The 26,609-nt window shown below is 36.4% G+C and overlaps 2 protein-coding genes across 4 annotated transcripts in view; one reads left to right on the top strand and one right to left on the bottom strand.

The window, feature by feature from the left end:
• The window catches only part of DIAPH2 (diaphanous related formin 2), a 953,710-nt gene that overhangs the window by 666,963 nt on the left and 260,138 nt on the right, over positions 1-26,609 (bottom strand). For all 3 annotated transcript variants that reach the window (XM_055269479.2, XM_055269480.2, XM_055269478.2), the window contains 3 exons: positions 24,284-24,388; positions 15,191-15,514; positions 8,026-8,140 (listed from right to left, as the gene is read on the bottom strand). In XM_055269479.2, coding sequence (XP_055125454.1) covers positions 8,026-8,140; positions 15,191-15,514; positions 24,284-24,388 — 544 coding nt within the window. The remainder of the gene's footprint in view (positions 1-8,025; positions 8,141-15,190; positions 15,515-24,283; positions 24,389-26,609) is intronic.
• Positions 16,986-19,686, top strand: LOC129476342 (NADH dehydrogenase [ubiquinone] 1 beta subcomplex subunit 5, mitochondrial). Its single transcript, XM_055269167.1, has 3 exons — positions 16,986-17,157; positions 19,111-19,236; positions 19,394-19,686. Exons 1-3 carry the CDS (start codon positions 16,986-16,988, stop codon positions 19,684-19,686), a joined length of 591 nt encoding a protein of 196 aa, XP_055125142.1.

Here is a 26,609-nt window from a genome sequence, read left to right as displayed (position 1 = left end):
TGAGTCCAAATGATGCTCCCACCTTGGCCTCCCAAAGTGCTGAGATTATAGGCATGAGTCACGACACTCAGCGTATTATATTTTTAATTTTTTTCAAATATTTTCTGCCCATGGTTGGTTGAATCCATGGATGCAGAGGCCTACACAGAGATGAAACTCCAACTGTATATTTTAAGCAGCTGAGCTTCAGCCAATCACAAATAGCCAAACTTCAGCCAATTGTAGGCAGCCAACTGATGAGCCTATTCCCAGACAAGGCAAATGTCTCATCACACCAAGCCCAAATGAGATAAATGACTATCCGTAGACAATTAGATGATTTTTCTACTTTGTTCCCATGTTCATACTATGAAAGGTTGAGGCTCACACTGAAACCCTGCTGGTTCTGAATGCTGACCAATTAATGAATGATTCCTTGCTCAAATGAATTCTGTAAAATTTGATTTGTCTCAAGTTTTTCTTTTAACATTTTACTAATGGTATTCTCTAGCTAGAATGCCGCCTTTCCTTCCTTCTTTCCCTATAGAAATTATATTAAAATTTCAAGTCCCAACTCTAATTATACTACCTCTAGAATCTCCATTGACCCTACTCAAAATTAATTATTTGTTTTTGTACCCCAGTAGCTTAAAAAAAAAATATCTACTCTAACATTTACTACAACTTGACTAAATATACTGGGCATCCTCCTACCTCTCTCAGTAGATTGTGAGTTCCCTGGTGCCTGGACAAGATCTTATTCATTTCTTTCCCTCCCATTTAGTATAGAACCTCGCACATAATAGATACTTTACAAACTTAACCTAAATGAAATAAGATATCCATTCTTTCGTAAAACAGAAATAATCTGTTTTTAAACAACACATTAAAAATAATTTTCTCTAAAATTCTAAGAGTAATTTAAATAGGAAGTATAATTTTATGCTACTTTCACATATTAAATATTTAAACATTTAAATATTATAGATATGAGAACTAGTGTATTTTAAAGCTCCTATTTAGCTCTTAAACAACTTCCTGAAAAATAGACTTGTAGTGCTTTACAGTACACTCAGTGAGGGCAGAGGCATGAGCTCTCCTATGTTCTTGCAGTAGTGAAAAATAGTCAGAGGTTTTAGAACACTGGTCTAAGAGGTTCTGAAACAGCTATTAGCAAAAACAGGAATGATGCTCCTTCCAGAATGCAGCTGAGTGAGCTGCAACGAACAGCAAAATGGGGGAAAAAGGTGTCCTAGAGAAAAGCAAACCCGGGCGGTGAAGTTTAAGTTTCATGAAAGCAGACCCTCCTGCTGATTTCTTACTAAACCTGCCACCTATTGACCACATTATGAATCAAGGCACTGGGAATGACAAGGAACTTCAGCAATTATAGTAACATCAATCAATAGTTACTGTGTGTTACAAAAGAATGGCAATTTAGTATCGTTAAAATTTGTTTTAGCTATGGTGTGCATGTCTGAAATAGGCTATGATGCATAATTGATCCTGTATATGTCCTTTCAGAAGTAAATTTTAGTAAAAGTAATGGTACTGAAAGGTGATCCTTTCCAGATTTCTACTTAAATATCCACAATTAGGGAAGTCGTAGTAGCGTGAAATAGAAAATTCAAAGAATCAAAGTTAAGAGGAATGAAAATAAAGCATTCTCAGCAATACATACATGAGAGGTTTTATATGAATTTTGTTTGGTTTTGATTTGGTTTGATTAGGTTTTGGCAGCTGCAGTAAGAATTGCTTCAATTCTGACTGATTAGCTCTACCAAGTGCTGAAAAGAAGAGTAGTAAATTTTGCTGAATTAACAGTTGTACCGAAGCATCAATAACTAAGACACACACACACACACATACACACACACACACACACAGAGCATCAAGTTAAATGAAAGGGATACCAATGTGCTGAGTGCTTTAAATATATAACTTTGTTTAATTCTCACAATACTACCAGGTAAACATTAGCCTATTCATTTTATCTATGAAAAAATTCAGTCTCCGAGGTTACAAGTATCATAGCTGGAATGCAAATATGTGTGAATTTATTTCCTCTGGCTTTTCCTACTATACCACGCTATCTTTAATGGGTTTTACACTTACCTCATTGTCTCTTACTTCAGTTTCTTCATTGGTAAAACAAAGAGTCTGTGTTTAATAACTTCTAAGATCCAGACTAACTCTAAAATTTTATAAAATCTATGATTCTTGTAGCATTCAATTCAAATAAGTCCATAATCAAAAGGTAAATACTCAATAGAAAATATACAAAGAAATGGAGGGGGAAGTTTACAGAAAAAGAAATTTTATGCCTTTACAGAATTCAAAATTTTTTTGGAATAAATGAAAAGAGACACAACATACCAAAATCTTGGGGATGCAGCAAAAGCAGTATTAAAAGGGAAGTTAATAGCACTAAAGGCCTACCTGAAAAAGTTAGAAAAATCTCAAATTAAAGATCTAGCTTCACACCTAGAGGAAGCAGAAAAACAAGAGCAAATCAATGCAAAAGCTAGCATAGGAAATGAACAAAACCAGAGAAGAACGGAATGACAATGATACCCAAAAATCCACACAAAGAATTAACTAAACCAAAAGTTGATTCTTTGAATGCATAAACAAGATAAATGGACCGCTACCTAGATTAAAAAAGAAAAAAAGAGGCCATCCAAATAAGGACAATAAGAAACAACAAAGGTGACATTACAAATGATCCTGCAGAAAAACAAAAGATCCTCAGAGACTGTTATGTATACTTCTGTGTAAACCAACTACAAAATATAGAGGAGACAGATAAATTCCTGGAAACACTCAACCTCCCAAGATTGAATCGGGAAGAAACTGAAACCCAGAACAGACAAATATTGAGTTCCACAATTAAATCAGTAATTTAAATTAAAAAAAAAAAAAAAGACAAAAAACAAACAAACAACACCCAGAACAGACAGTTTCACAGCTGAAGTCTACCAGACATAGAAAGAAGAGCTGGTACCAATTCTACTGAAACTGTTTCAAAACATTGAAGAGTAGGGACTCCTCCATAAGTCTATGAAGCCAGCATCACCCTGATAGCAAAACCTTGCAAAGAAACAGAACATGAAAACTACAGGCCACTATCTCTAATGAACATAGACATAAAAATTCTCAACAAAATACCAGCAAACCAAATCAAGCACAACATCAGAAAGTTACTCTGGCAAGATCAAGTAGGCTTTATTTCTAGGATTCAATGTTTATCAACATCTATAAAATAAGTGTGATTCATCACATAAACAGAATTAAAAACAAAAACCATATGATCATCTCAATAGACATGGAAAAAGCCATCAATAAGATCCAGCATCCCTTCATGATAAAAATCCACAAGAAACTAGGCACACCTCAAAATAATAAGAGCTATCTATGACAAGCCCACAGCCAACATCATACTGAATGGAGGAAAGCTGGAAGCACTCCCCTTGAGAACTGGAATAAGACAAGGATGCCCACTCTCATCTTTCCTATTAAACATAGTACTGGAAGCCCTTGGAAGAGCAATCAGGGAAGAGAAAGAAAAGATATCCGAATAGGAAAAGATGTCAAACTATCTCTCCTAACAGACGACATGATCCTATACCTAGAAAACACTAAAGACTCTGCCAAAAGGTTCCTGGAACACATAAACAATTTCAGTAAAGTTTCAAAATACAAACTCAACGTACAAAAGCAAGTATCATTTCTACATACTAATAACTCTCAAGCTGAGAGCCAAAACAAGAACACAATATCATTTACAATAGGCAAAAAAAATGAAATACCTAGGCATACACATCTAACCAAGAAGGTGAAAGATCTCTACAAGGAGAGCCACAAAACACCACTAAAAGAAATAATGAATGACACAAACAAATGGAAGAACATCTCATGCTCATAAACTGGATGAGTCAATATCATTAAAAAGGTCATACTGCCCCCAAAGCAATTTACAGATTCAATATTATTCCTACCAAACTACCAGTGTCATTTTTCACAGGCTTAGAAAAAACTATTCTAAAATTCACATCGAATCAGAAAAGAGCCCAAATAGCCAAAGCAATCCTAAGCGAAAAGCACAAAGCCAGAGGCATCATATTACCTGACTTCAAACTATATTACAAGGCTACCATAACCAAAACAGCATGGTACTGATACAAAAATAGACACATAGACCAATGGAACAGACGAAGAGAACCAAGAAATAAAGCTGCACACCTACAGCCATCTGAATTTTGACAAAGTCAAACAAAAATAAACAAATGGAGAAAGGACTACCTATTCAATAAATGGCGCTGTGATAGCTGGCTAGCCATATGCAGAAGGACAAAACTGAAAGCCTGTCTTTTACCACACACAAAAAGTCAAAATGGATTAAAGAATTAAATATAAGACCTCAAACTATGAAAATCCTATAAGAAAACCTAGGAAACACCATTCTGGACATCTGCCTTGGGAAATAACTCATGACTAAGTTCTCAAAAGCAACTGTAACAAAAATTGATGAATCAGACTTAATTAAACTAAAGAGCTTCTGCACAGCAAAATAAACTATTAACAGAATAAACAGACAACCTGCACAATGGAAGAAAATATTCACAAACTATGCATCTGACAAAGGTCTAATACCCAGAATCTATAAGGAACTTAAAGAAATCAACAACCAAAAAAATAACCCCATTAAAAAGTGGGCAAAGAACATGAACAGACACTTCTCAAAAGAAGACATATGGGCCAGGCATGGTGGCTCACGCCTGTAATCCCAGCACTTTGGAAGGCTGAGGCAGGTGGATCACCTGAGGTCAGGAGTTCGAGAACACCCTGGCCAACATGGTGAAACCTCATCTCTACTAAAAATACAAAAATTAGCTGCGCATGGTGGCGGGTGCCTGTAATCCCAGCTACTGGGGAGTCTGAGGCAGGAGAATCACTTGAACCCAGGAGGTGGAGATTGCAGTGTGCTGAGATTGCACCATCGCATTCCAGCCTGGGCAACAAGAGCGAAACTCTGTCACAAAATAAATAAATAAATAAAATAAAAATAAAAAGACATACAAGAGGCTGACAAACATGAAAAAATGCTCATAACACTAATCATCAGGGAAATGAAAAACTGAAACCACAATAAGATACCATTTCACACGAATCAGCATGGCTATTACTAAAAAGCCAAAAAAAAAAAAAAACCCAAACAGATGCTGGCAAGGCTGTGGAGAAAACAGAACACTTATACACTGTTGGTAAGAATGTAAATTAGTTCAGCCACTATAGAAAGCAGTTCGGAGAGTTCTCAAATAAAACAGAACTACCGTTCTACTCGGCAATCACATTACTAGGTTTAAATCCAAAAGAAAAGAAATCATTTCCCCCAAAAGACACATGCACTTTTATGTGCATCACAGCACTGTTTACAATAGCAAAGGCATGGAATCAACCTAGGTGCCCATCAACAGTGGATTGGATAAAGAAAATGTGGTACATATACACCATGGAATACTATGCAGCCATAATTCAAAAAAATCATATCCTGGCCGGGCATGGTGGCTCACGCCTGTAATCCTAGCACTTTGGGAGGCCGCGGCGGGTGGATTACCTGAGGCCAGGAGTTTGAGACTAGCCTGGCCAACAAGGTGAAACCCAGTCTCTACTAAAAATAGAAAAATTAGCTAAGGGTGGTGGGCGCCTGTAATCCCAGATACTCGGGAGGCTCAGGTAGGAGAACTGCTTGAACTCAGGAGGCAGAGGTTGCAGTGAGCCAAGATCGCACTATTGCACTCCAGCCTGGGCAACAAGACCGAAACTCTGTCTCAAAATGAATGAATGAATGAATAAATATAAATAAATAAAAAATGATATCCTTTGCAGTAACATGGATGCAGCTGGAGGCCATTATCCTAAGCAAATTAATGCAGGAACAGAAAATTAAATATTGCATGTTCTCACTTATAAGTGGGAGCTAAATACTGGGTATTCTTGGACACAAAGATGGGAATAGACACTGGGGGCTAATAGAGAACAGAGGGAGGGAAGAGGGCAAAGATTAAAAAACTAATGGTCAGGTACTATGCTCATCACTACCTGGATGATGGGATCATTTGCGTCCCAAACCTCGGAATCATGCAATATACCCATGTAACAATCCTGCACATGTACCCCCTGAATATAAAATAAGAGTTAAAATTATTTTTTAAAATGAAAGTAAAATAAAATTGCCTGTGAATATAAGAAAATGTGCTCAATCTCACTCCATATTCAAAAAGCAAAAATTATAACAACGATTTACCATTTTCACCTCTGAGGTGGGCAAAGATTTTGGGAAAACAGATATTCATATAAATTATTTGTGACACTATAAATTGATACAAACTCATCAGAATGTAATTTCATACTATCTTTAGAATTTGTAAATGTACACAGCATTTTATCCAGGAATTTTACTTGTAGAATTTGTGAAAAACAGCATATATAGAGTCATGTTCACCACAGCATTTCTTAAACAAGCAAAAGACTAGAACTAATCTAAATAGCCATTAATATGGGATTAATTAAATTAAGATAGGCCCATACACAAAATTCTAAGCAGTATGTAAAAAGAACACAGTAGATAAACACAAGCACCTACAGAATAATCTTTAAGCACAGTTGGTGAAAACAGCAAGGAATAAAAAACAAAAAATGATAAATGCACATATGTGTTGAGAGGCATAGACTATTTCTAGGAGAAAACGTGAAAAATTAGAATTAATGATTTTATCTGGGCAAAATGCTGTAAGTCTGAGATTGAAGGGAGATTTACATTTGTTAAACTACCTTATTTTACTATATGACTAATTTGCTATAAGCATGAACACTTTGCTACAAGCAATTTTTTAACTTCAAAAAGTGATTATAATAAATGGTAATCACTTGAATCATTGAAGAATTCTTTAAACGTGAGGTCTGTGATACCAAATGAGAAAAAAGAAATAGTAGTAACTATTTTTTAAATAGCCTAATAGTAGTAACTATTTTTAAATGTCAAAATTCTTCAGAATAGTCTAATCACCCCAGATTTGTGTGTGCATGTGAACTTCAATTTACAAAGAACAACAAATACAGCACAACAATCTCTAGTATAAATAATCTAAAAAAAAGAAACTAATTTTCACACTTCTCTATCTTCCAAAATTTATATTCTCATATTCTAAGGCATAATGTGACAAATCAGACAAATGAATGATAAAGGTGCTAATTCCAAGGGCATGAGAGTATGGATTATTTCCATTTTTCAATTGCAAGGACTCATTCAGACAAAAAGTAATATCCTTAACTATCACTTCTACAATAATTAGTGAAATAATCATGTTGAAATAAAATACCAAAAATTAATGAACCATAATGATCTATTATGAGATTGAGAAGCTACCTGTATAGTAACAAAATCATGTGTGAAATTCACAAGCAAATAAATAAAGGATCTGATCATAAACAAAGCACTCTATTATCAAATCAGTAAACAATACTTATAAGGCACTGGATTTTGATATTAATAGAAAATACCTAATTATAGCAAAAACTACAACATTTCCTAGGAATCCAAATTGGTAAGTAATACAAGCATGACAGGAAAGACTATTTAAGACTATGGGACTAATCTTATTTCAATTTCATGAAAAATTCTGAGACTTTAGTGTTCTCTTACATTATTTTCTCTTACACGATGAATCAACAGATTCATCTCCCCTGCTTCTTAGTAAAAACGACTATTTTATAATGGAGCAGTGCAACACACATATTTAACAGTAAAAATAAAACCTGTGTTTTCAGAAGAATAATAACATTTATGTATAATAAAATTCAAAGGTAAAATAAATTTCCTTCTTTAGTTACTAGGTAAAATATAGTTAAATGTCAAACTATTTATGTTTCACCCTGTCCAGTGTGGGAAAAGTATACATATACCCATCACCAGAAATTTTTAGCAAAGCACTAAATTAAATTATACCTGAATCAGGAACTTATATTTTATTTTTAAAAATGTACCTTTTATCTGAGTAGCAAAATTCAATGCCAATTTGGCAAAGAGATCTGGATCCTCAAACTTGTCTTCTTTGACTTTTAACCAGAAACAGTTCTCGGCTAATTCTGTGGGTTCGATCTGAAACAAAAATAACAAGGAAAAGATTCTAAATTATAACCTCACATTTAAATTTTCAAGGAACTAACTTTCAGCAAGGTTGAATGACAGTTCCTTTATTCCTCTATCCTCTAAGTCAATTTCAGGATGTATCTAAATAATACTTATAAAGTAAATATTCATTGGGAAATTCAGAATTGTGCGAAGAAATGGTGAACAATAGAAATAGACCACATAGCAAATTGCACCTTAAAAACTACTCTACTGGAAGGAGTCTTAAAAATAACTTAGGAAATCCTAACCCCAACTCACATAAAATCTTCTTGTTCCTGGGTTTTTTAAAACAGGGAAACTCAGACTTAGAAAAGTGAATTCCCCTTGTTCACTCATTAGGTTTAAGGTAGCAACCATAATGATAGCTGACACACGCCTCCTACGTTGTGTCAGGTACTGTCTTAAGTTATTTGCATATATTAACTAATTTAATCCTCGTAATAATTTTTTGACCTGTTATTATCTCTACATTAAAAGATGAGGAAACAGAGCCCAAGAAAGTTTAAGTGGCTGCCCAAATTAGTAAATGGCAGAGCTGGGATTTTAAACCTAGATAAGTGCTCCAGAGGACTGCGGTCTTAACTACTACCCAAGATTAGACCTTTATCTTCCAATACACCATGAAGTTTTGTGATGTATAACTACCATTATACTGTATACTAAATTGTTAAATTAGGAAGCATATCACTACATTAACACAGGAAGATAACTAGGCAACAGCTTTATAATCTTGTATTTTGATGAATTGTACCTAATTTTTTTAAAAGAAAACTACATTCTAAAACCATTTACTCCAAGTTTACTCTTATGAGCAAAGCATAAATATATGCATAAGATTGAAAAATGATTTAACCGTCATTCTGTTTAAACCAACTTACTACACAGATGCTGTCTAATACTGTAAATATGCTATTGGATGACACATTTCCCCAAATGGTTGTCTGGGTAAATGGATTTTCATTAGAAAATTAGTTCCCAGTGAATGAGGACTGTGTCAATCTACATAATAACCTTTTAAAACAAACATATTATTTGCTAATAATAATAAAGCCAAACAACATTCAGAAGAAAGTATTCTCATACATCAAAAAAATTAAGGTATGTCAATATTGAATATTGTCACTTATTCCACACTATTTGAAAGTGCAAAATTTAAAAAAAAGTCATTCACCAAGAACAACAAGATAAAAAGGCTCAATAATGAAAAGGATTTTATTCAAGAAAAATGGGGAAGAGGCTGCAGCTGACTGGAGGCAGGTGGCACTCATATCCTCCATAAAAAGCCAAAAAAGAGAGTAGATAATGACAACATGTAAAAACACTGGAATTTGGCAGGCAAGTTACAGAAAACACCTGAGGCATGGAAGGAGAGGGAATCCAGGCAGCAAGCCTGGCTGTGATCAGCTGGGAGCACAGAGACGCTCCCCAATGTGGGAAAAGGGTAAATAACCTATCCCCAGTGGTCCAGATTCCCACTGTGAACTCTGAAGATTCTAGCCATAGGAGAGCCACTCAGCCTCCACAGGCCCTGAAACTAGTCTTTAGTATACAAAACTACCTGCAGTCTGTGCAATGGCATTGCTCTAGAATGGGCATTCACACTGGATCCCACACATGCCACCAAGACTGAAGCAGCTGCAGTATGGCAACAGATTGAGAGCCCAAACCCAATCAGACTACATCCTGCCCTGGGGCTGAATGATACTCTATCTCCACATCCTTGGAGCCCACTGAAATCTCCCTACATCCACCCAGATGACTGCAGTGGTGTGATACTGGCTAGATCCAGCAATGAGACCAGGTCCCAGCACTCTAGCCCACAAGGTGTCCTACATCCCAGGAACATGTGCTGAGGCATATTGGAGAGGTTACAAGCCAAGAGAGAATGGGACACTATATTTAAAGTGCCAAAAGAAAAAAAAAACAAAAACTAGAAGTCAGTTGTATATACCCAACAAATCTATCCCTCAAAAATGAAGAAGAAATACATAATGTCTTTCCCAAACACATAAAAACTGAGGGAATTCATCACCACTAGACAAGCCCTGCAAGAAATGCTTAAGGAAGTCCTACATATCTGAAAGAGAATATATCATGAAAGCACATGAAAGTATAAAACTCACATGTAGAGCAGAGACACAAATGAGAAAGGACTCAAATGTTAACACTACAGAAAACTACTAAACCACATGGATAAACAATAACAAAGAAAGAAAAAACAAGGGATACACAAAATGAACAGAAAACAATTAACAAAATGACAGGAATAAGTCCTCACCTATCAATAATAAACTTGAATGTAAACCAATTAAATTGCCCACTTAGAAGATACAGACTGGCCGAATGTACTAAAAAACATGACCCAACTACATGCTTCCAACAAGAAACATATTTCACCTGCAAGACACACATAGGTTGAAAATAATAAAATAGAAGATATTAAATTGCAAATGGTAACCGAAAGTGAGGAGTAAATATATGTGTATCAGATCAAACAGATGTTAAGTCAAAAATAGTAAAAAGGGACAAAGTAGGTCATTATATATATATATATATATATATATATATATATATAGAGAGAGAGAGAGAGAGAGAGAGAGAGAGAGAGAGAGAAAGGCATCAATTTAGCAAGAGGATGTAACATGTCAAAATATATATGTACCCAACACTGGAGCACCCAGATATACAAAGAAAATATTATTAGATCTAAAGGGAAAGATACACTCTAATACAGTAATAGTTGGGGACTTCAACACCCTACTCCCAGCATTAGACAGATCATCTAGGCAGAAAATCAACAAATAAACATTGGATTTAAACTGCACTTTAGAACAAACAGGCCTAAAAGACATTCACAGAACATTTTATCCAACAGCTGCAGAATAAACATTCTTCCCATCAGCATAAGAAACATTCTCAAGGATAGATCATATGCTACTATAAAAAACAAGTCTCAACAAATTTTTAAAAATCAAAATCGAGTATCTTCTCAGATCACAATGGAATAAAATTAGACATCAATAATAAGACAGATTTCAGAAACTATACAAGTACATAGACTTAAAGAACATGCTCCTGGGCCGGGCGTGGTGGCTCACTCCTGTAATCCCAGCACTTTGGGAGGCCGAGGTGGGCGGATCACAAGGTCAGGAGATCGAGACCATCCTGGCTGACGCGGTGAAACCCCGTCTCTACTAAAAATACAAAAAATTAGCCGGGCGTAGTGGCGGGCGCCTGTAGTCCGAGCTACTCAGGAGGCTGAGGCAGGAGAATGGCGTGAACCCGGGAGGCGGAGCTTGCAGTGAGCCGAGATCATGCCACTGCACTCCAGCCTGGGCGACAAAGCAAGACTCTGTCTCAAAAAAAAAAAAAAAAAAAAAAAAAAAAAAAAAAAAAAAAAAAAAAAAAAAAAGAACATGCTCCTGAATGACCACTGGGTCAATTAAAAAATTAAGAAAAAAATTAAAAAATGTATTAACATAAGTGAAAATTGAAAAAACAATATATCAAAACCTGTGGAAAGCAATGCTAAGAGGGATGTCTATAGCAATAAACACCTACTTCGAAAAAATGGAAAGATGTCAAATAAACAGTTTAATTTTGCACCTGAAAGAACTAAAAAAGCAAGAACAAACCAAACCCCAAATCAGTAGAAGGAAAAAAATACTAAAGATCAGAGCAGAACTGAGCCAGACAGAGATTAAAAACATAATACAAAAGAGCAACAAAACAAAAAGTTAGGTTTTTTTTTGAAAAGATAAAATTGATAAACCACTAGCTAGATTATCCAAGAAAAAAAAAAAGAAAGAAAGACCTAAATAAACAAAATCAGAAATGGAAGAGGAGACCTTACAACTGATAGCACAGAAATACAAAAGATCATCAGAGACTATTATGGACAACTATACATTAACAAGCTGAAAAGCCAGAGGAAATGGATAAATTACTGGACACATACAGTCTACCAAGAAAGTCCCCCAAATAAAGAAAAGCCCCAGGACTAATGACTTTACTAATGAATTCTTCCAAACTTATAAAAAAGAACTAACACCAATTCTATTCCAAAAAACTAAAGAGCAGGAAATTCTTCCTAACTCATCCTACAAGGCCAGCATTACCCCAATACCAAAACCAAACAAGGACACAACGATTAAAGAATATCCCCGATGAACACAGGCATAAACATCCTCAACAAAATACTAGGAAACTGAATCCAACAGCACATCCAAAAGATAATACATCATAATCAATGGGATATACCCCATGAATGCCAGGATTGTTTAACATATGCCAATCAATAAACGTGATACATCACATCAAAAGAATGAAAGATGAAAACTATATAATTATCTCAACAGATGTAGAAAAAGCATTTGATAAAATGTAACATCCCTTCACAATAAAAACTCTCAACAATTAGGCAGAGAGGGAACATACCTCCACATAATAAATGCCATATATGACAAACCCATTGCTAACATCATACTGAATGGACAAAACATGAAAGCCTTTCCTCTAAGAATTGGAACAAGACTAGGATGTTCACTTTCACCGTTCCTATTCAACATAGTACTGGAAGTCCTAGCCAGAGCAATCAGTCAAGCAAAGAAATAAAGGACATCCAAATTGGAAAAGAGAACATCAAATTGTCCCTCTTTGCAGACAACATGATCTGACATTTGGAGAAACCTAAACACCCCACAAAAACTCATATCATTAATAAATTCAGTAAGTTGAAGGATACAAAATCAACACACAAAATTTATTAATGTTTCTACAGCTAAACAATAAACTTGCTGGAAAAAAAATAAAAAGGCAATCTCATTTACAATAGCTACAAAAAAATAAAAAACCTAGGAATAAATTTAACCAAAGAAGTAAAAGACCTTTATAAGAAAAACTACAAAATGCTGATGAAAGAAATTAAAGAGGACACAAACAAATGGAAAGAGAGACAATGCTCATAAAGGAATTTACACTGTTAAAACGACCATACAACTCAAAGCAATCTACAGATTCAATGCAATCCCTATCAAAATACCATTAACATTTTTTCACAAAAAATAGGAAAAAAATCCTGAAATTCATACGGAACCACACAAGAGCCTGAATAGCCAAAGCAATCCTGAGCAAAAAGATCAAAGCAGGACGTTGACTTCAAAATATACTACAAGGCTATAGTAGTCAAAACAGCATGGTACTAATGTAAAAAGAGATATATACACCAATGGAATAGAATAGAGAACCCAGAAGTAAATCCATATATTTACAGCTAACAGACATGGCACAAATGTGCCAAGAACATGCAATGGGGAAAGGACACCCTCTTCAATAATTGATGATAGGAAAACTGGATATCCATTTGCAAAAAAATTAAACCTGACCTATATCTCCCACAATATACAAAAATGGACTCAAAATTGATTAAAGACTTTAGCATAAGACCTGAGACTATAAAACTACTAGAAGAAAACATAAGAGAAATGCTCCAGGACACTAATATAGGCAAAGATTTTGTGGCTAAGACCTGAAAAGCACAGGAAACAAAAACAAAAATGGGTAAGTGAGATTATATTAAACTAAAATGCTTCTACATAGAAAAGGGAACAATTAACAGAGTAAAGAGACAACCTTTTGAATGGGAAAAAATATCTGCAAACTATTTATCCAACAATGGAATAATATCCAAAAAATATAAGAAACCCAAACAACAGCAACAAAACAAATAATCACATTAAAGAGTGGACAAATAATTCGAGTAGGCATTTCTCAAAAGAAGACATACAAATGGCCAAGATATATAAAAATGTGCTCAACATCACTAATCACCAGGGAAATACAAATCAAGACCACAGTGAGGTATCTTACTGGCATCTTATGCCAATTAGAATAGCTATTATCAAAAAGACAAAATGTTGGCAAAGATGTGGAAAAAAAGGAACTTTCATATACTGTTGTTAGGAATGTAAATAGTACAGCCATTATGGAAAACAATATAAAGATTTCTCAAAAATGTAAATAACAGGATTACCACACAATAATGCTATAATCTGACCACTGAGTATTTATACAAAGGAAAGGAAACTGGGATATCAAAGAGATACCTGCACCCTCATGTTTATTGCAGCACTAGGCACAATGGCAAAGATATGAAATCAAGATATGAAATCAAGCTAAGTGTCCATCAACGGATGAATGGATAAAGAAAACATAGTACTGAGACATAATGGAATACCATTCAACTATAAAAAGACTGAAATCCTGTCATTTGCAGCAATATGTATGTAATTGGAGATCACTATGTTAAGTGAAAAAAGCTAGACACAGAAAAAGAAATATCATATATTCTCACTCATATGGGAGCTTAAAAAGTGAGTATCATGAAGGTAGAGAATAGAATGATAGTTACCAGAGACTGGGAAGGGTGTGTGTGGGAGGTGGGAGGGTGAAGAGAGATAGGTTAATGGGTATGAACATATAGTTAGATAAAAGGAATAAGTTCTATCTAGCATTTGATAGCGCAGTAAAGAGACCATAGTTAACAATATGTTGTATATTTCAAAATAACTAGAGGAGAAGATCTGAATGTCTCAACACAAACAAATGACAAATGTTAAAGGTGATGGGTATCCTAAATACCCTGACTTGATCATTGCACATTCTATGCATGTAGCAAAAATCATATGTACCCCATAAATATGTACAAATATTACATATCAATAAAAAATTTTTAAAGAAAAGCTATGCTAAAAGAATCAAAATTGCTTTTCATTTGTTGATATATTTCAAATATTATTCTCTACATCACTTTGATTTTCCTTTTGCCTACTTCACAATGTCAAACTATCTGGAGAGTTTCCAATTATCTAGAGCCTAAATTGAAAGATGGACATAAAATGATGAATCCACAAAGGAACGGAGTCAGCAGTCATACTCTCAAACATTATACAATGTGTACACATAGCAATGATCAACAAAAGCTAGACAAAGTCAAAAAAACTCTAGTTTTAGTATTACCTTTGACCAATTGATTCTCTTCATGGACACTTCAGGTTTATACATTTTTTTCTGCTTCATTCCATAAGGTAGATTAAGTGATATTCCTGGGGGAAGAGGAACTCCTCCAAGGGGTGGTGGTGGAGGAGGTCCCCCAAATAAAAGTGGTGGTGGGGGTGGTGGTGGTATCCCCATCATTCCAGATAAAGGAGGTGGTGGAGGAGGAGGAGGAGGACCTTCTTCGGGTAGAGGTGGTGCGGGTGGTGGTGGAGGCGGCCCTACACCTGGCAATGGAGGTGCTGGAGGAGGACCTGGAATTCCTGATGAACTTGAGAGTACTTGTGCCTGAAATATAAATAATCCAAGTTTAAATGCTTATAAAATATAATTGAAAAAATTGAAGAAACATATATCAATAGATATTTGTAGTTTATCTATCTCATGTTTTAAGATTATATATACTTTTTTAGATACTACTAAAATATCTAAATATTTAGCAAGATCTAAGGGTTTAACAGTATATGAAAAAGGCTTGTGTAGATTTTTTATAAGCATTATAAATTCTGGACAGTAACTACTTCTTTTAACACACAAATGCTAGGAAAGTTGGTATCTGATAGGGTTTGGCTCTGTGTTCCCACCCAAATCGTGATCATGAGCAAGCTCTCACAAGACCTAAAGGTTTTATAAGGGGATTTTCCCTTTTTGCTTGGCCCTTCTCCTTGCTACTGTGATGTGAAGAAGGATGTGTTTTGCTTCCCCTTTGGCCATGATTGGAAGTTTCCTGAGGCCTCTCCAACCCTGCAGAACTAAATTAAACCTCTTTCCTTTATAAATTACCCAGTCTCAGCTGGGTGCAGTGGTTCACGCCTGTAATCCTAACACTTTGGGAGACCGAGGCAGGTGAATTACCTGAGGTCAGGAGTTTAAGGCCAGCCTAGCCAACATGGCAAAACCCTGTCTCTACTAAAAATACAAAAATTAGCTGGGCATGGTGACACATACCTGTAATCCCAGCTACTCGAGAGGCTGAGGCAGGAGAATCGCTTTAACCCAGGAGGCAGAGGTTGCAGTGAGCTGAGCTCATGCCACTGCACTCCAGCCTTGGTGACAGAGTGAGACTCCATCTCAAAGAAATAATAAAATAAAAAGAAAATTACCCAGTCTCAGGTATTTCTTCATAGCTGTGAGAGAACAACAATACAGTAAATTGGCACCGGATAGTGGGGTGCTTCTGTAAAGATACCCAAAAATGTGGAAGCAACTTTAGAACTGGGTAACAGGCAGAGGTTGGAATAGTTTGGAGGGCTCAGAAATAGACAGGAAAATGTGGGAAAGTTTGGAACTTCCTAGAGACCTGTTGAATGGCTTTAACCAAAATACTGATACTGATATGAACAATAAAGTCCAGGATGAGGTGGTCTCAGATGGAGATGTGAAACTTGTTGGGAACTGGAATAAAGGTCACTCTTGCAATGCAAAGAGACTGGTGGCATTTTGTCCCTGCCCTAAAGATCTGTGGAACTGTGAACTTGAGAGAGATGATTTAGGGTATCTGGCAGAAAAAATTTCTAAGTGGCAAAGCGTTCAAGAGGAAGCAGAGCACAAAAGTTTAAAAACATTTGCAGACTGACAATGCAGTAGTAAAGAAAAATTCATTTTCTGGGGAGAAATTCAAGCCCTCTGCAGAAATTTGCATAGGTGATGAGGAGCCAAATGCTAATCACCAAGACAATGAGGAAAATGTCTCCAGGGCATGTCAGAGACTTTTATGGCAGCCCCTCCCATTACAGGCCTGGTGGCCTAGGAGACAAAAATGGTTTCCTGTGCCAGGTCCAGGGCCCTCCTGCTGTGTGCAGTCTCTTTGGTGCCCTGCATCCCAGCCACTTTGGCCATGGATAAAAGGAGTCATGGTACATCTCAAGACATAGCTTTAGAGGGTCCAAGCCCCAAGCTTTGGCAACTTCCAAGTGGTGTTGAGCCTGCAGGTACACAGTAGTGAAGAACTGAGGTTTGGGAACCTCTGCCTGGATTTTAGAGGATGTATGAAAACGCCTGGATGTCCAGGCAGAAGTTTGCTGCAGGGGTGGAGCCCTTATGGAAAATCTCTGATAGGGCAGTGCAGAAGGGAAATGTGGGGTTGGAGCCCCCACCCAGAGTCCCCACTGGGGCATTGCCTAGCAGAGCTGTGAGAAGAGGGCCACCATCCTCCAGACCCCAGAATGACAGATATACTGATGGCTTGCACCATGTGCCTGGAAAAGCCACAGACACTCAACAGCAACTTGTGAAAGCAATCAGGAGGGAGGCTGCACCCTGCAAAGCCACAGGGTCAAAGCTGCCCAAGGTTGTGGAAACCCACCTCTCGCATCAGCATGTCTTGGATATGAGACATGGAGTCAAAGGAGATCATTTTGGAACTCTGAGGTTTAATGACTGCCCTACTGGATTTCAGACTTGCATGGGGCCTGTAGCCCCTTTGTTTTGGCCAATTTTTCCCATTTGAAATGGGTATATTTACCCAATGCCTGTATCCCCATTGTATCTAGGAAGTGACTACCTTTTGATTTTACAGGCTCATAGGCGGAAGGAACATAACTTGTCTCAGATGAGACTTTGAACTTGGACTTTTGGGTTACTGCTGGAATGAGTTAAGACTTTGGGGGACTGTTGGAAGGGCATGATTGTGTTTTGAAATGTGAGAACATGAGATTTGGGAAGGGCTAGGGGCGGGATGATATGGTTTAGCTCTGCATCACCATCTAAATCTCACCTTGAATTGTAATAATCCCCACGTGTCAAGGGCGGGACCAGGGGGAGATAATTGAATAATGAATAATGAATAATTGATAATTCTGAGTTCTCCCAAGATCTGATGGTTTAAGAGGCTTTTCCCCTTTTGCTCAGCACTTCTCCTTGCTGCTGCCATGTGAAGAAGGATGTGTTTGCTTCCCCTTCCACCATGATTGTAAGTTTCCTGAGGCCTCCCCAGCTCTGAAAAACTGCGAGTCAATTAAACCTCTTCCCTTTATAAGTTACTCAGTCTCAGGTATTTCTTCATAGCAGTGTGAGAATGGACTAATACAGTATCCTCCAAGATTTTGTGAAATACTCCTCTAAAATAATGAAAAATTAACTTTCTTTATAAATATATGCAAAAAAGAGGTACAGTATATGGCTTGGGCCAGTTAGTTGGTTTGAATATGGGATAATAAATACAAGGTTATGGATTAAATTCCCTTGGGGGCTAATTAGCTTCATACAAAGAATCTGTTTCATGGCTCTAGTAACTTAGCTGGCTTCTAACACCAATAATAAATACTAAATAGCATCCAATTCCATAGTAATATATGCTTATCAACATTTTTACATTTATTATTTCTTTTGATCCTTATTATAACCCTGTAATACAGATAGGGCATTATTATCTCACCTTTATTTCACTGCTTAAAGATGAGGAAACTGTTAGCTGCAAAAAAAGTTAAATGACTAACCCAAAGTTTCAGAGTCTGAACATGATTAGAATTTCAATGTGGTTCTTCTCACATCCAATACCATCCTCATTCCAATATAAAAGACTGTCTCTTCATGAATGGGTGCCATTTACAATGAGGACAATTAATTCAAATAGATAGGATTATGAGGAGGATATAACATTTCTATCAGAAAGTAACTTCAAGCTCATTCTCTAATGACAATGGATAACAGATGAAAGGGAACATTGCATGCCATATCATGTTCTGTTTAGAGATGATTAATCTACATCCATTTCCTTAAACCAGTACTGATCACAATGGCTCACTTTGCTAAATAAATATATATGAAAAGTAGAGCTGTTCATTATAAATATTCTTATGAAACCACTACCAATGAACATACATCTGTTTTAATCAAGATATGACATTAGATTAACTGAATGAAACGTTTAAAACTAAATTAAGGCAGCCATGGCAGCCATGAGTTTTTTTGCAACAGGCCTCAGTCACTGCAGTGGCAGCTGTCTGGCCAGTGCCTTGACACTCGACTGGGATTCAGGGGCTTCCTCACCCGTGGCTTTGTTAAAGCTGTCACTCCTGTTTAACACAGTGGAGATCATAGGAAAAAGACTATTTATCATGAAACCTTCTGGATTCTACAATGGGTTTTTTTTGAATTTATTGAAATTCTACATTTTGTTTACAGGGATTCCAATGGCAATTGGAGAAACTCTAGTGAATGTATTCATTGGTGAAACTGAACTAGTAGAAATTCCAGAAGGCTATATCCCAGAACAATGGGAATATTATAAGCATCCTATATTGAGATGGATTTTCCATACTTTCTCTGATGATCCTGAAAATAATTACGAAAGAACAATGTCTGTCCTTCAGACTGAAACTGAAAAGGCTGAACTGCAGATAAAGGAGCTGGAAGTACAAAGATTAATGTGGAAGAGAAGAGATGGACCCTGGTATCAATATCTGACCATTGATAGGTCAATTATGGATCATTCTCCAAAAGCAACTCCCAGTAAATAAGCATTTATTTATCTAAATACAAGGTGTATTCTCTTTAGTGGAAAATAAATTAGTAAATATATTCTGTATTTTTGTTCTCTCTGATGAATAAAAGAGCTTCTTACATTACTCTGTTTCTCAATGTTGGTTCATATTAAGGCTTCTGATTTGGAGGTTTTGGTTTCCTCTTTTATGAAAGTTTAAAATACACTAATGAAAAACTGCAGAAATAGGAATTTGTGAACTCCTAAAGTTGTGGTAACTTTGAGAGGTGTTTTATTTACCTGACAAATGGAAGTTATAGAAGTCTAATTATATTAGGCATCAGTAATTGTAGTAGTTTGTACAAATGTCTGTATTACAGAAATCTGTATTATTGAGGGGAAACTCAGGATTTTAAGTTCCATAAAATATTGAACTAACTCTGTAAAACATTAACAACTTAATAAACAAATTTTCAGTGAACAACAAAAAAACCTAATTAAATTTCTCGGGATAGTATCCTTTTTGTCCTCACTCATTCATTCATTCATTCATTCATTCATTCAGAGACAGTCTCGCTCTTGCCTAGGCTGGAGTGCAGCGGCAAAATCATAGTGCACTGCAGCCTTGAACTCTGGGACTCAAGTGATCCTCCCGTCTCAGTCTCCTGACTAACTTGGACTACAGGCATGCACCACTATCCCAGGCTTTTTTTTTTTTTTTTTAAGATGGGTTCTCACTCCGTGGCCCAGGCCAGTCTTAAATTCCTGGGCTCAAGGAATCCTCCCACCTTGGTCTCCTAAAGTGCTGGTATTAAAGGCAAGAGCCACCGTGCCTAGCCCTCTCACCTTTATTAATATAAATTTTCTACTTGGATTATTTAGTTCTTCTAACTAAATTTATAAATATATTTTTTATTTGTTTATTTTATTTTATTTTATTTTTGAGACAGAGTTTTGCTCTTGTTGCCCAGGCTGGAGTGCAGTGGCACAATCTCAGCTCACTGCAACCTCTGCTTTCCGGTTTCAAGCTATTCTCCTGCCCCAGCCTCCCGAGTACCTGGAATTACAGGCACCTGCCACCAGGCCCGGCTAATTTTTTGTATTTTTAGTAGAGACGGGGATTCACCATGTTGGCCAGGCTGGTCTAGAACTCCTGACCTCGTGATCTGCCCGCCTCGGCCTCCCAAAGTGCTGGGATTACAGGCGTGAGCCATCGTGCACAGCTATAAATATCTTTAGAAAGTAAGCTGAAGCAAATTTTTGGAACAACCAGTTGAAAGGACTGACCTATTTACAAAAATATTAAAACTAACACTCATAGGTAGACAAGATCATAGAAAGGTTACCCATAATATTCACTCACACTAGTTTTTTCACATAGATGAATGTTAATGTATGTATGTACATACATACAACTAAAGTGTTTCTATACTTAGCAAATAACCATCCTCTCCTGGAATGCAATTTTCTCTCTGAGGTTAGAAAGACAAGATTAAAATATGTAAAATTATTTTAATTTTACTTTTAAAGTAGCAAAACTATAGAAAACAGTCTGATTTTATAGTCTTGACTGAGATAAAAGTAATTGTGGCAAAATTAAAGGTTCAGAAAATTAGTAATTTATTCTACAAATTTTGTGTATGACACGATATTTTTCATACTTTGAAAGGCAAAATGTGTGTCCCATTTTTTAATTAATGGACAATATAATTCAAAGTAATATACGTTTGTAAACATCATTCAATTTTTCACTGCTATTAGATCATATTTATTTTGGGAATTTTATACAACCACAAAATGCTATTATTTAAATAAAATTTTACTTGTTAAATATATATTTTACAAATTTAATAAGGAATCTCAAATATTTATATTAAATGCTGCCAGCCTTTAAAAATCAAATCATATCAGCCTTTCCTTTCCCTCCCATGAACAATTAGGAATTGAATAATTAAATTAGGCAACCACATCATATTGTAAATTGAATATGGTAAATGAATAATTTAGTATTTGACATTATTTTGGGCACACTAGAAAGTATACAGCCCTGTGCCCACACCTGTAATCCCAGCTACTCCTCAGGAGGCTAAGGTAGGAGGAATGCTTGAGGCCAGGAGTTGAGAGTGCTTCATGATTCTGCACTTTTTACAATTAATTTAACCATAAGTAAGCAACTATTCACCGTGTGGTAAAGGCCTGTGCTAGGGACAGTGAGCCCTCAATAAGAAATACACTGTCCTCAAGGTGTCTATGCTCTAGCAGAAGAAATAGAGCAGGCACACAAATATCCCATGAGTGATCTACAAAAGTGATATGAAAGTTCAGAGAAATTCGCTAACGGAGTTTTTTGTGAAGCTTTCCAGAGGATGTCTTAATGATCTTCTCCTTAAAGGATATGTTTCACATACACAGATGAGCAAAGGAGGGAATTTCTTACAGAGAATCATATATGCCAACATTTCTCAACTAAGCTCTATGAAAACACTATTTCCAGGAGATGTTGAAGGGTGCTCTGAAATAAAGGGTGCCATGGTCAAATGAGTATGGGAAATCTATATGAAAAAGAGGTAGGCAGGTTTCTTCAATGTAAAATATCTGGGACCTTTAATATGCTAATGAGTATTATGAATCTCCAAGATAAGAATTTCATGTGTACTCAATTTATTGGACTATGGAATGCTTTCGTCATGAACAACCTATTGGCATTTCTGCAACTAATCTCTGGGAAATGCTGGCAGAAGGGTTAAGTATGGAGACAGTAATTTCCAAATGTGAAGGGAGGAAAGGTGACTTAGCTGCAACAGAGGCTGTAGTTAGGGGAGCAGTCAGAGTCTAGGCTGCAGAGGGGAGATAAAGGAGGAAAAACCCATGCCAGAGGGTCTTAACATTCCTGGTAAGGAGATTTTATTTAATCCTGACTGCAACAGGCAACAAGTGAACATATTAAAGCCTGGAGTGACAATAATCAGGGAATTGTTTCAGGAAGATTAATTTGCCACTGACATAAAGGATGAATTTGAGGAGGGAGAAAAGTTAGGCAACAATTGTATAGTCCAGGCAAGACATCATAAGAGAGGGAACCTGGAGATTTCCGGGATTTAATGCAAAGAGGTGTAGTATGAGTGGAGTTGAAGAAAGAACAGACATAAAACCGACTAGCTTAATTTGTCAGTGGGTGGGGCAGGGAAAAGGGAAAGAAAACTCCAGCCTCACCATCTTTAATATTGGTAGTAAAATTTAAACAGGAATGGACAACAAACTGGTTTGAGGAAAGAGAGAAAACCACAAAACTGGGTTTGATTTCAACATGCAACAGGACCATCCTATGGGGCTAGCTAATCAAGAGCCAGAACTAGAAGACAAACTCAACAGACTTGACCCCTACTAAAAAGGGATATGTGAATGTATGATACTGAATAGAATAGTACAGCAAAAATATACACAAAAAAGAAAAGAGCAGAGGACAGAATATTGTGGAAGGTCACCATTTGAGGATGAAAAAATAAGGAGAAACTAAGTTCTCAAACATGTAGAAAAAGAAGTCCAAGAAAAAGAGAGGGAGGGAAACACAGAGAAAGAGATTAATTTATTGAAAAGAAATGATCAAATATTAGAGATAAGTAATACAGGCTAAGGGTAGGAAAAGGCCCACGGATTGGGTATTTTGGAGTTTGTTGGTGACTTTTCAAGTAATCTTTCACTAGACTGGTGGAAACAGACCTAGTCAATCAACAAATATCTACTGAGCACCCACTATGTTAAGACATCATCTTCAACTTCTTTTTTTTTTTTTTTTTTTTTTTGAGACAGAGTCTCGTTCTGTCACCCAGGCTGGAGTGCAGTGACATGATCTTGGCTCACTGCAAACTCCACCTCCTGGGTTCACACCATTCTCCTGCCTCAGCCTCCCGAGTAGCTGGGACTACAGGAGCCCACCACCACTCCCGGCTATTTTTTTTTTTTTCTTTTCTTTTTTTTTTTTTTTTTGTATTTTTAGTAGAGGTGGGATTTCACAATGTTAGTCAGGATGGTCTTGATCGCCTGACCTCGTGATCTGCCCACCTCAGCCTCCCAAAGTGCTGGGATTATAGGCATGAGCCACCATACCCGGCCCATCTTCAATTTCTTAATATTAATTTAAGAATAAAGTATATTGAGGAGAATACATAATCAGTTTGAAAGTTTAGACACCCTAATTGAAATTTTAAGTACAAATGGGAGCTTTTCACCATAGGAAATGTAGGTGGAAATTTACTTGAGATTCAAAGAGATCTCAAGAAGCTTTTGAGATAATTACAATTAATGACTATTTCTACATTCTTTTTGAAAGAAAATAGCATGTACCCAATTTTTCAAATCATCATGAAAATTTCATCTCAAAAACACTTTTGCTTGTGTAATATATTCTGTTAAAAATATTCAGGGCCATTTGAGCAACTAATGCTTTATTTTTTTTCCAAGCATTAAAATGATTTATTGTCCTGGAATATAAAATCTGTACAGTTATTTCAACGAAGATGTAAAACTGCCAAAAAGTCTGCTTCTGGTCACATTTTTCCTTCTATATAACAAGATAATTTTCTACCATCGAACTCACTGTGACATGACACAAAGTCTATATCTTCTTTCATTACCTGGGTTCGAAGTTGCTGGATTTCTGCTTCAAGTTCTTTGATTTTCTCATCTCTTTTTTGAAGCTCTGCTTGAGCTTCCTGTCGAGCTGTGAATTCTTCGTCAAACTGCAATGATCACCATCAATGTACAGTTAATAATATAGTTTTGAGAAAGCTTTAAAGAACATTATGTATTAAACAAGTGGAGTGGTTTTTACTTAGTTGAATTCCCAGATCACTCAGAAAATCACAGCTTGTAATTATTTTCATAACAATTAAGTATTCAAGTGGAGGTGGGGTATTGCTTGTGGTCGTAATAAAGAAGAAATATGCCCCCTACCCAAGGTAAGAAAACACATTTTCACTTTTGAAAAAAAATACAAAGACAAAAAGGTAGACTGAAAAGTCTCTCTTCACACGTAATGGACATTTTTATTGTTTTGTTATTGAAAATTCAATTTTAGAATTAATAATTTTAAAAATATTTCATCCCATACCTTTTGAGACAGAGTTTCACTCTTGTTGCCCAGGCTGGAGTGCAGTGGCATGATCTCGGCTCACTGCAACCTCCACCTCCTGGGTTCAAGCAATTCTCCTGCCTCAGCCTCCCAAGTAGCTAGGATTACAGGTGCGCACCACCACACCTGGCTAATTTTTGTGTTTTTAGTAGAGATGGGTTTCACCATGTTGGCCAGGCTGATCTTGAACTCCTGACCTCTGGAGATCCACCTGCCTCGGCCTCCTAAAGTGCTGAGATTACAGGCGTGAGCCACCACGCGCAGCCTCATCCCATACTTTTAAGTTTAATGAATTAGAAAATGAAATCTAAAAATAAACCATCAAGAAGTTTCAACCCCTTGACTGTATTTAATCTTGAAAAGAAATTGCACTTTTAGAATGCTCAAATGTATGTATATTAATACAAATTGGAATTGTTTCTATTACAATCTTAGTTGTCTAGAATCCATAAAGCAGTACTTCACAAACTCTGACAGTAGAATGCCCTAATAGCAGTCTCATTCCGATGGTTAGCCAAAACATTTGTATAGCATGTTATGAGAAGAAAAACTGGAGGTTAAAATATGGGGTGCTAAGCCAAAGACTCTGAATGGTTAATATTTATTCACTGTATCCTGCCTTAGCCCTTACTCAGACAGGGCTCTAAGCAGGCACAAACCTGCCTGCATATTTCCAGTGAATACTGCCTGGGTCTGGCTATAGAACATTTTATTTGCCCTTTATTGTCAATGTTGTTTCAAGTCAATTTAGAAGTCTATACATTATTCTAACAATGTTATTTCTGTTTTTAAAAGTGATACATCTTACTGCCCAAAACCATCTTAAGAGTTTGTGGAACAATACAAAAGTATGTTCACTGTTAACAAATATTCATCCTCATAGTAGCTTTGACCTTTGGAAATTATAAAATGCCATTCTGATCTAGGTCTGAAGAGTGGATGAGCAAACTGGATAATAATACTATTTGGGTCGAACCTGAAATGATTTTATTCATCTCTCCTTGAATCCCCGGAAAATGTCTCACAGATCCTGGCCCAAATATTCTCTAATTCCTTTAAATTTCAAACCTACCCCAAATCCTTGGAGTGAAGGATCCATATATCCTTCAGTCAATGACCTTGTTTTCCTACTTCATTAAGAAGATGGATGTCCTCCAATGTGAGCTTGTTTGCCTTTACTACTATCCGTGTTAAGATTTATCTCAATCTGTACTCCCATCCCCACTCCTAAAGTTAGCTTCTCCTATGTGCTTCTAAATAGTGGCACCTACACAAACACACTATACACATTTTTTCCTCTAAAAATGGTTTATTAGTATGTTGGAGGAGAGGCACACAATGTTTCTGCTTTTAATTTAAAATTACCTTAATCTGCAAACACAGCAAATGGGGATCACAGAAGCCTGAAATATGTGAGCTGGAAGAGGTCTTCTTATAAGTCCACTAATTTTATTATTTCCTTTTAATGATGAAGAAACTAAGATCTAAAGAGAGTAAGTGGCTTACCCAAAGTCACAGCTAATTAGTGGAAAAGCTGAGATCAGATCTCACAACTACTGCCTCTCATTCTAGTACTTGTTAAAAAATGACTTTATACTGCCTCTTAAAATGACCCAGAACAAGGAGATGCATGTAGCTAAGCACTGGGAGACAATACATGTTTTCATTCTAAATGTTGGTGATGACACTAAAGCATCAAACACTGAAATTTCTTTTCTATTACTTTAGGACTCCTTTTTCCATAATATATATGCTCACAAAAAAACTTTACCAGACAGATAATCACAATTTGCTCCAGTCTTGTAGTGTCTAATCACAGTGCCAGCCAA

Source organism: Symphalangus syndactylus, chromosome X (assembly GCF_028878055.3).
Source record: "Symphalangus syndactylus isolate Jambi chromosome X, NHGRI_mSymSyn1-v2.1_pri, whole genome shotgun sequence".
NCBI lineage: Eukaryota > Metazoa > Chordata > Mammalia > Primates > Hylobatidae > Symphalangus > Symphalangus syndactylus.
The sequence above is the reverse complement of the archived record's forward strand: the minus strand, read 5'-3'. Positions and strand labels throughout refer to the sequence as shown.

Bases quoted from the DNA above. Each gene is read 5' to 3' on its own strand.
- LOC129476342 (XM_055269167.1), top strand. From the start codon at position 16,986: ATGGTTTCCTGTGCCAGGTCCAGGGCCCTCCTGCTGTGTGCAGTCTCT. The intron at 17,158-19,110 runs GTACACAGTAGT...AACTAAATTAAG, and splicing joins AAGTGGTGTTGAGCCTGCAG to GCAGCCATGGCAGCCATGAG. The intron at 19,237-19,393 runs TCACTCCTGTTT...TGAATGTATTCA, and splicing joins CCGTGGCTTTGTTAAAGCTG to TTGGTGAAACTGAACTAGTA.